The sequence below is a fragment of the Sturnus vulgaris genome, chromosome 2 (genome assembly GCF_052056855.1).
Source record: "Sturnus vulgaris isolate bStuVul1 chromosome 2, bStuVul1.hap1, whole genome shotgun sequence".
In the NCBI taxonomy this organism is placed as follows: Eukaryota; Metazoa; Chordata; class Aves; order Passeriformes; family Sturnidae; genus Sturnus; species Sturnus vulgaris.
The window spans coordinates 93,494,248-93,504,427 of record NC_142244.1 but is presented as its reverse complement, the minus strand read 5'-3'; the positions used below and the strand labels follow the sequence as shown (position 1 = coordinate 93,504,427).

The 10,180-nt window shown below is 42.9% G+C and overlaps 1 protein-coding gene across 1 annotated transcript; it reads right to left on the bottom strand.

Moving 5' to 3' along the window:
- Nucleotides 1-913: 913 nt before the first annotated feature.
- LOC148224903 (uncharacterized) lies at nucleotides 914-5,696 on the bottom strand. The gene has a single exon (XM_088160134.1). It carries the CDS (start codon nucleotides 5,633-5,635, stop codon nucleotides 1,049-1,051), a length of 4,587 nt encoding a protein of 1,528 aa, XP_088016260.1. The 5' UTR covers nucleotides 5,636-5,696; the 3' UTR covers nucleotides 914-1,048.
- Nucleotides 5,697-10,180: the final 4,484 nt, after the last annotated feature.

Sequence of the window (10,180 nt, the reverse complement as noted above, 5' to 3'; positions counted from 1 at the left end):
TTTTTCAGAAAATGCTATTATTGTAAACACAAAAATTCATACCCCATTTGTAGCATTCGGTGACATGGCTGCTTTTCACTGCTCTGTTTCACATTGCATTGTAAAATAAAAACTTCTTAAGACTTTAAATGTGAGCTGAGGCACCTGCCTCATGTCTGTGTGCCCCAGCATTTGGAGTGGGACAGATGTCCCAGGAAAAGCTGAATTGCTATGTCAAAGTGTTGAGCCCCTCTGGCTTACCTTGTCCTCATAGCCTTTCAGCATTGAGCTTTTCTGAGCTCTTACACTTGTTGCATATTCATTTGCAGTAATTAAGAACCCCTTGAAATGGTGTACCTTTACAACAATAATGCATACAGTGTGTATGGCCAAAGTGTAAATAGCTTCAGAGGAGGTTAAATCACAATTTTTCCAATATTAATATTAATGAGGCTGACCATTTGCATTTGCAGTAAATCCCCTTGTAGCATCAATGTCCTTTGAGGATTTTTCTGCAGATAAATGAAGCATTCCCCTCCTTCCCTCACTACTTCTGCTAACAGTGTCACTCAGTGCAGCAATAGATCAACAGTTCCTGCTAATCTGTGAAAAGGCAGATCTTAGAACAAGTGCTTTTTGACATAATTAAAGCTACTCTGCCTACCACTATTCCTGGAAGAAGTACTAGCAGAGTTTCATTAGAACAAGTAAATACAAATAGAGTTCAGTCTGAACAGTTGTCTTTGTTACAAACAAAGCCCATTAGTTAGCAAGGAGAATTTCAAGCAGGGCTGAATTCACCATGATCACAAAGCCCTTCTCATATTTAATTTATAAACTGATGATTAATTCAGTGATTAGCTAATTCACTTGCAGTGATTAATTTAATTCATGTCTTCAGGCTAATGTTTAAGAAAGAAAAAAACCTAGCTCTGATAGATGCACATCAATGTCCTTGTGATTAAAGAATGATAATATAATGCCCTGGAGAAAAAAGGAGAAAAGAAAGATCAAGTGAATCGGTAGCATGATCTGTTGTAAGTTCTTGCCTAAGCTGTAGCCATAATTTTTAGCTGTGATGTTTAAATGTGTCAGTTACTCTAATGATCAATGGTTTGAAAGCTGAATCTAAGGATCCTTCACTGTAGCTTTCCACTGTGTATTTTGAGAATGGCGTTGTTTTAGAGCAGTCCTCCAGCTCTGCTTTTTTATCACTTATTTTGCCAGCTGCCTGCCCGCTCCCCTCCCTTTCAGCAGCATCTTTCTCTTGCCTCACCAAAGTCTTTGAAGAGAGTGCTTTGTACTTCTTAAATCCAGGCTGCTTTTCTCTTTTTCCAGCAGGATTTACCTGATCTTTTGATGCAACATGTAATGATGAGATTGATTTCGGGGATTTCTCTGTGTTAGACAAACTGGTCTCTTTTGGGACAGCACTGCTTTTACAGTTTATGCTACTGCTTGGTGATGGAGCTTGATAGCTTCTGAAATCACCCACAGGGCTCTCCTCTCCTGAGCCATCATTGCTGTGCCTGTCTGACTGAGCTGAAGAGCCTATCTGGTATTTCTCTCTTCTCTCAGGTTCACTCTTCTTTTCTGGACTGCCAGTTTTATATGTTGGTTTTTCATCATGTGGTGGTGGCAAATTCTCCTTTTTGTCCGTGGCATTATTTTCTTGAGATTTCACAGGCAAATTTGGGTATGGGGATTGGCACATCCCAGAAGTTGGATCTCTGCTTTTATCTGCATTTGCATCAGGCTTTGTAAAACTTTTGGATACAGTTTGTGGTTTTTTTCCTCCTGGAATATTTTTCTCAGGCTTCAATAATTTACCAGAAGGAGGTAACAGATGGTTCCCAGAACCTTGGTGTTTATCTTCCTCTTTTACAGCCTTTTCCTCAGGTGACCTGGTGTCCTCTCCAGCTGGTGTCCTTTTCTTCCTCTGTCCTGAAGTGTTTTTTTCTTGAGGCTTCAGTGCTTCGTTTGAAGAATGCAGCATCTCAGAATTTGGATCTCCATCCTTTTCTTTTACAGAATTAGTACCAGGCTTCTTAAAACCTGAAGAATCTGATGTTTTTTGCTTTTGTTCTGGAGTAATTTTTTCTTGAGGCTTAACCAATGTTTCTGGTGGTACTGATGGACACTTCCTGGAACTCGGAAGTTTGTATTTCTCTTTTGCAGTATTTGTATCAGGTGTCAGAAAATCTTCAAATCTCATTTGCTGTTTGTCTCCTGGAAGATTTTCCTCATGCCTTTCTGATTTTCTTGATGGAGGTAGCTGGTGCTTCCCAGATAACTGCTGCTCAATATCCTCTTTTACTACCTCTGTTTCAGGTGATCCAGTGTCTTCCACTGCTGGTGTATTTTGCTTCCTCTCTTCTGAAGATCTTCTGTCTTGACAATTTGGAACTTGGTTTGAAGAAGGTGACTGCAACTTCTCAGAGGCATGTTTAGCCTCTTTTTTGTCTGGCTTAGTTTCAGGCTTTACAAGGTCACCTGGTGACATCTGTTTCTGTGTCTCTGGAGCAGTGTTGTCCTCATCAGTGATCTTATTGTCCTGCCTTGCTGCCTTTCTTGGTGGCATTGAATAATTGTTGAAGTCTGACTTGATGTTTTCTAGCCCTTCACTGTCATTTGAATGTTTCGTTGGCTTATCTGATGAGTCCAGATGGTTTTTCCTATTATTGCAATAGATGTTTTCATCTCCTGTCACATCATGTTTGTGTTTCACAAGATGTCTTGGAAATGCTAGATGCTCCAAACTGTCTTCAGTACTTTTCACTCCTTGAATGTTGGTATCATGCTCTGATGAAGGTAACGGGGACATTTGACGACTATAAGCATCACTCTCCTTTAAAGAGTTATTATCATGGTCCAGAGTGTCATTTGGTGTGAATATTTGCTCCTGCTCAAATTTATGCAAGATATTTCTCTCTTCTTTCTCCTCTGTCTCCATCCTATCACTTTCATGCTTCATGTCATCATCTGTAGAGAAGAGCTCATCCTCTGTATGTTCAGATATTTTATTTCTACTTTTTGCATCCTTCTTTTGGTCTGAGACCAATTCAGTTGATGAAGGAATTGGGTTCTCTTCTAGCATATCACATTCTTGCTTTTTGGTATCGTCTAATATTGGTGTTTGGCTATTCTCCAAGGGTAATAGGGGATTTCCTGCTAGTGTGGTTTTATTTTCATGTTTTCCTGGCTTTTTGGTTGAATGTGAAAGACAGTTCTCAAGGCTCTGACATGTATTTGTCTCTTTGTCCATAGAGTTTTCATTTTCAGTTGCATGATCTGGGAATAGTGCTTGGTTCTTAAAATCACACATAGTTTTCTTTTCCCCCATTGTGTCATTCCCACTATTTGTCAACTCATCTGAATGGGGGTGTGGAGGCTTCTCACAGCCATGACTGTCATGCTTATGTTCCACAGCACCAGCTCCCTGTCCCACCATATCAATAGGTGGAAGTGCTGGAGGATTTCCAAGAGTGTGATGGATATTTTGTCTGGCAATCCCACTCATCGATATTGGTAAAGGGGTTGACAAGGGTGATTGCCATGCCTCAGGCCAGGGCATCTCATCTGCAGTGTCCTCTTCATGCTCAATGAAGGATTCAGATGGCTTGTAGCAGGTCTCCAGGTCAGTTAAGGAACTTCTTTGCAAGGCTTGATTGTTTGAATGATTCATCATTTCATTTGATGAAGATAATTTGTCCTTCCCAAAATCTTCTTCTGAAATAAAGGAGCTGTGCTTCACAAGGTCACATGGCAAAGGGCTTTGTGTCTTTTCCAAAGAAGAGGTGTCTTCCTCTGCAGCACCAGGCTTTGGCTCCAGGCTTTCATTTGAGGAGAGCGTAGGTTTGTTCTGATTTGCATCTGGAGCTGGCATGTCCCCACTGGAAACATTGAAGCTATTTTGTGATCTAAAATTCATTTGAGGAGGCTGAGGCTGCATGGTTTTTAATTCATTTTGCATTTGGCTGTTGGGTGTTTTACTCTCCTTCTCCTCTATATTTGGGACGTCACTATAATTTTTGCTACAAGACATTTTGTCTTCACTGTGAAATGTTGCTTCCTTTTTGGCTTCTTTAGAACATTTGCCTCTTAAATCCAATCCCTCTATTGGTGGCTTTGTGCCAGAAGCTGGTATTAGGACAGTTAACTGTTGATCATCCATTGAAGGCTCAACTTCACAGGATGCTGAAAATTTTTGAAAGTAAGATGGCAGAATGTTTTCCAGTACTTGCTGCTCTGGAAAACATTTTTGCCCTGCAAAGAAAGGATCCTTTTCTGTCTCTGTGAGCTCTGTGTCTTCCTCATCTGAACCGTATACATACAGAGATATTTCAGGGATCTCTCCTGTTTTAGTATCCTGAAGACTTTGTTCATGGGATCCTTCAGATGTGGTAGAGTCAGTTGAGTCAGAAGGTGGGCTGCCTTCTTTAACAGGTTGCAGAGCATTGGAAATTCCCAATAGTGAAGATGTGTCAGGCCCAGTTGGCATGTTAGTCCTGTCACAATCTAGACCAAATTCAGGTAAGGGGGGGATGCAGTCTGCAAGAGCTTTGTTTTTAGGAGTAGTTGAAGAGTTATCTAGAACGGGATTAAAGTTGGGTCCCTGTTCTGTGGAATCTATTTTAGCCTCAGCACAGTCCTTTGCATCTGACATGGCCTCTGGTGCCAACAGTAGCTCTTCTTTTTCCTCCCTGTCCTGTGCTGCATTTGCCAGTGTTTTGTTCTCTCCATGGTCTTGGTTGGATCCCTCCTTTTCCTTCAGTAGTGTGCCATGACCAAAAGGCTCCTTTGTGGCATTGTTTTTCGACCAGCTCCAAGGATGGTTAATTTTGGTAGCCATGCTGAGTCTGGGCACTGGGACCACGGAGCACACTAAATTTTGGGACTCTGGATTCTTTATACCTGTGGCTGTCATTGCTGCCATGCGCAGCACTCTGACCTCAGGCTTATGAATGGCTCTTCTGCTGGGGAAGCTTTTAGTCTTTCTCTCACCTTTGCGCAAGAGCAATGCTTTCACCTCTGCAGCTGAGCAGAGAGTGCTTTGTTCAAACTGCTCCTTCAGTTTGGAGAAGACTGAATTCTTGTTGACTATTTTTGGCAAATTGCTGTTTGCTCCTTTCTTTTTCCAGCTGGGAGAGTTCTCCTTGGCTTCTTTTTCTTCAGCAGCTAAAAATTTCTTCAGGATGTTCTTCACTGTGTTTTTTCCAGTCACATTACTCCACCTTGCCCTCTCGCTGGATGCTGTGTCTGCATCGTCCTCCCCTGCTTTTCCATCTCCTTTCCTGTCTCTACTTCTGTCCAGCTTGTTACCAGCCCTGCTCAGCCACATCTTCTCTTTAATGACCAATTTGCCAACTTCTCTTCTCTTCTTGGTGTACGGCTCGCGATTGTTGTTTAGAAACCTGGACCGCAAGAGCTGGAATCTGGTTGGATACTGAAGCCTGACGGGATCTGGACCTGGCTGGTTAGAGTTCATCTGGTTTTCTTTACCTTCTGCCCATTTTGTTCTTTTGTTGCTGATCTGGGGATCGCTGGCTACAAGCTCAGTGACGTACAGCAGCAGGCTGCTGAGAACAGCAAAGGCTCCTTCCTCTGTTGCCATCCTGTTGAGCTTCTTCTTCAGTACCAGAGGGTCTATAAGCATCTTACTATCTCCAGAGAAGGGTGTGCTTTTGGTGCTGTGCAAGAGAAAACATAAATGTCTTTTCAAGTTGTCAACATTGTTACTACCTTCTTACTTTGCTTTAATGGCATGCTGCTATGCATGAAATGGAAAAGAAACCACTTAAATTTTGAACTTCTCAAGAGAATTGATGTTAGTGGCCTGTTAAAAAGCATGCAAAGTGCTCAACAAGCTTTATGAGGCATAGTGTAGCAGGAGTGGCAGGGCTTCACATCGTCCCACACACCACTGTCAGCTCTTTTTTCTGTGTTTGTGGGCAGTGGAAGCACTTAGGGAAGCAAGCAATGCTAGTCAGGGTCACTGCATCTCCTCTGTGCCACTAGTCCCTTTTTTAGAATTACCATGTCTTAAAGCGAGGGCAACATTGAAGGTATTTTCCTTTCCTGCTAGGTAAAGTGTAGACAAAGATAAATATGATGAGATAGCAGTTAGCGGGAAACCATGGTTCCGTCTCTGGTTTATAACTATTAAAACAAAATATCAAGACTTATGGGCCCAAAAGTGCCACTGATGGTTTTTACTATCAGTACAGGTTAGAGGTCAGCAGATACCTCCCCAGAATTGAAAATAAAACCACAACAGGGTTGCTGTTATTTGCTTTTTGATAGCATTCAAATCCCACTTCAGGACTATGCTCTTAAATCTGCTTTGTGAAGGCTATCACTACAACAACAACCCTGGCAATGTCCCTTGACTACAACCTCTTTTAATCTGGAGGAAGAAGGATGGTATGTTGGACCTTTGTTTGTTTGAAGAATCAGGCCCTTGGACAGCTGGGGATTTAGGCAATGCTTTAATTGGTGTGGATCAGTTACTAAATAAAATACTGAACTCAGCACAAGAGCTGGAACTTGAAGTCAATAACAATAGATGGGTCTAGGAGGGAAAAATCAAGAGGTGTCAGCTTTCTGACACCATGGAAAGCTGGAAGGTTACCTCACTGTGCAGTGGAATAGCTTCATGCACAGAATGCAGCCTGCATACCCGCAGGGGATTAATTTTTATGAGCAGAAGTGGAATAAAAAATTCTTTAAATTAAGTCCACATGTAGAAAATGAAGAAAGGCTGCAAAGAGGGTCATCCTTTAGGGAGTGTCAAGCTCGGAAAGTTGGGGAAGGCCCAGCTGTGCCCCAGCAGCTGGCACCCCATGGTCTCTGAAAGAAACTGGACCCGGCCCCCCTCTGCAATATTATAGAGGCTGTTTGCAAAGTGAGGGGCTAGTCCTTGTCCAGTTGGGTTGTGACATTTGGATTCCACTTGGCTGCATTTCAAGTGCACATATTGAAAATTACATCCCTCAGCAAAGGGAAGCATTTGCCATTTGAATGGAAGAAAGTCTATTTATAATGACTTTGTAGGTATTTTTAAAGGCCAATAAAAGTAAAAAGCCTGACAACTGGCTCATGTCTAATGTGACAAACAATACCTCATAGGTTTTGATAGGGAATAACCACATTTCAGCATAGCACAGGTGGTATCATCCACCCTTTCCCTTACCAAATTGCCCACAGCCAAAAAAAAGCAAAGGTTCTATGTTACACCAAGAAGCCCATTTGTCCCAGCTATGGGAATTTTCAGAATAAAGAAAGAACCAGAATTCAGAGTATAATTGGCTAAAAATATCCAGTCTTATTCCCTCTCCTAGCAAGTCTGCTGATATTTTAACTGCAAGCTTGCCATCCCTCTCCTCCCTAAGTAATGTCTGGTGTACTCACAAAAACGTGGGGCAATCAACCAGAGTGCTTTAGGGTCATCTGTGATGTCTCAAACCACAGTAGAACCAGATGCCCTGCTTACCTCTCCCTTCTGGACTGCTTTGGATGCTATAAATGGCCACAGTAAAATACAGACTAGTCTTGCTTTCAGCATAGCCAAACTGCTATTGATTGTGAAGGGAAGAAGATCAGACCCTCTCTACTAGGAATATTCACAAATGAATATGCTAGGAATTAATCACATATGAGCTATGAAATTCAAACAACTTCGTTAAAATATACAACAAGTGAGCTCTATTCAGGGATTTCCTTTTCTATGTTAGAGTGTTATTACAGGATGCCATCTGAAATGTAGCAGTTGTGGGAATACTGCATTGCCTTAAGTACCAAGACATGTTGCATGGGTTGAGTGTTTGATCCATATTCACCAGCCAGCAGCAGAAAATGAACAAACAGCTATGGCACCTATTTAGGGCATCTGCAGCTCTTCCAAGATGACGTCACCTGCAAACGACCATCGTGACCATGTAAATCTGAAATGCATTCTGTGCAAGGGCAGGGGTACAATGACACTGAGCTCTGAGACCACCACAGAAAATGGAGGTGGCGATGAGTCTGCTTTAACCTACTGTTTGGAAAACACTGTGATTTCCCCTCAAGGAAGGAGGCCTAAGCAAGAGACTTCTCATGTTTGGGAGCATGACCACCATTCTCAACAGGCTAAGTCATCACCCCTAATTTTTCCTTACTGTCTTCTCCCAAATTGCATCCTGCTACTCTGTCAATGAAATATAGTCACCTCTATATCAACTAGAGACAGTCAATTCTAATCCCATTGGGAGTATCCAGACAGCTAGTCCCCATGCACAGGGGAGCCCTGTGCCAGCAGAATTCCCTTCCCAACACTGTGAGCTATGCCATATGACAAGGTAGATACTTGGGATCCTCCCTGATCCTGCAAAATGGCCTAACAGGCACTTTATCTCCCTCACCCCTCTCTTCCTCTGGAGATGCTGGTTTCCACTCTTTTTAATGTGTGTGATGTGCCTCAATGTGCTGCTGGTTATGGAAGCTGGTTTATGCTGCTGCATGGTTTTCAGTGTCTGGAGGACAGACTGCTTGGCCCTGCAGAGGAGGCAAGGCCACCTTCAAAGGTTTCCTGTCTTCTTGGCCCACAAATGATTAAGATGCATAAGACAGGCTGCTTAGTTACTTATTTATAGGTTCTTTGGGGACACTCATCACAGGAGTGGTAACAGCCTAATATGCTAATGGGCAGCAGTGCAACCCTATCCCTCTGGCCAGCCTGTCCCAGAGAAACCTCTGCAGTGGATACCCCTGTGTTGAGAGCAGGGGAGAGCTGAGGTGCCAAGGCAAAGGGAGAGGGGCTGGCACTCCCTCCCAGACCTGCCTGCTGCCTCCTGCATCAGTGCACTCCAGCCTTTCCATTCTGTTAGGGGTCCAGATGCTGCTGGGTAGCAGGGTGTGGTGGCATCCCATGACATTTGCTAAAAGCAAGAAGTTGAAGGATTTTCTGGTTTAGTGTAGGATTTTCTGGTTTAGCGTCTCTCGTGTGGAGAAGAGAGGGCCCTGTCTCCTGATCCTGAATTTCATGTTAAATACCTGATCACCATTTTAGACACTCTGGCAGCCCAAAGGACTGGCTGTTGCAGGGACAGTGGCATGGGAAGAAGGAAACAGCACTATGGAGGCCTCATCAAAAAACAAGAAATTAATTGAATAACACTGTCCAACCTGCAAAAGCTGTCAGAGATCAATGGACTGGTTGGTCTCTGCCAGCTGCCAGTCTGCCAGTCTGCCTTACTGTTGGTAGGCTCTGGGGAAATAGCCATGAGCTGGAGCGTGCAAAATGCCATAACCTCCCTCATCCCTGGCCATCCCATCACTACCTGTGTGGTGTTTAGTCCAATGACCTGCCTCTAGATAAGGAAGACAACCAGGAGCAGCTCTGCCCACTCAAAACAATGCACAGGCCTTTTGACTGTGTTCAGTGGAATGATGGCCAAGGCACTGCTCAACCCAACAGCTGCAGAAATGGTGCTTTATAGGTTCAGTCTTTTTTTCAATGGGATTCTCTTACTGATCTCAGAGATATAACTTGGTCCTGCTCAAGTTGGATAGAAGGTAAAATGGGAAAAATTATGAATGATCTTAATATTTGTTGGTAATTATATTTTCTAAAGGAAGAAGAAAAGCCAAAGTACTAGAAAAAGTCCTACCTTATGCAGAATATGCTCTTCTCTCTTCTCTACTGCTGAATTTATTACAGGAGTGCTAGAGGCATCCTAAACTAGAAGCAACGTTTTCAGAAAGTCTTGGTATTCTTGGCACCAAAAGCTACTGACACAACTGCTGCTTTTGGTTTAACACTCTCCAAAGCAAACATGAAAGCACCTTGCAAGCTGCCAAGAGAAAACATGCTAAAACAACAGTGCGAGAGTAACGCAGAGTACGGAAAACCTTTTCATACAGACATTGTCATGCAGGCTGCTATTCCTACTGACAGGCATCACCTGCTCCTGTGTCTGCCACATAACATCTCAGTGATGAGTCCAGCAATGGCTTACATGGAAAAAGGCGTAGGAAAGTACTCATGTATTTTTAGCTATCTTTTTAAAACATAGTTCAGCAGCTGGAGAAAGACAGGAGAAACCAACACCATGTAGGCAATCACACACGGTGGAAATTAGAAAGGATTACGTAGACCTCACTTTCTGAACTTCTAAGGTAAAACGAGGTTAAACGTGGGAACAAATTCTCACTTCTGCAT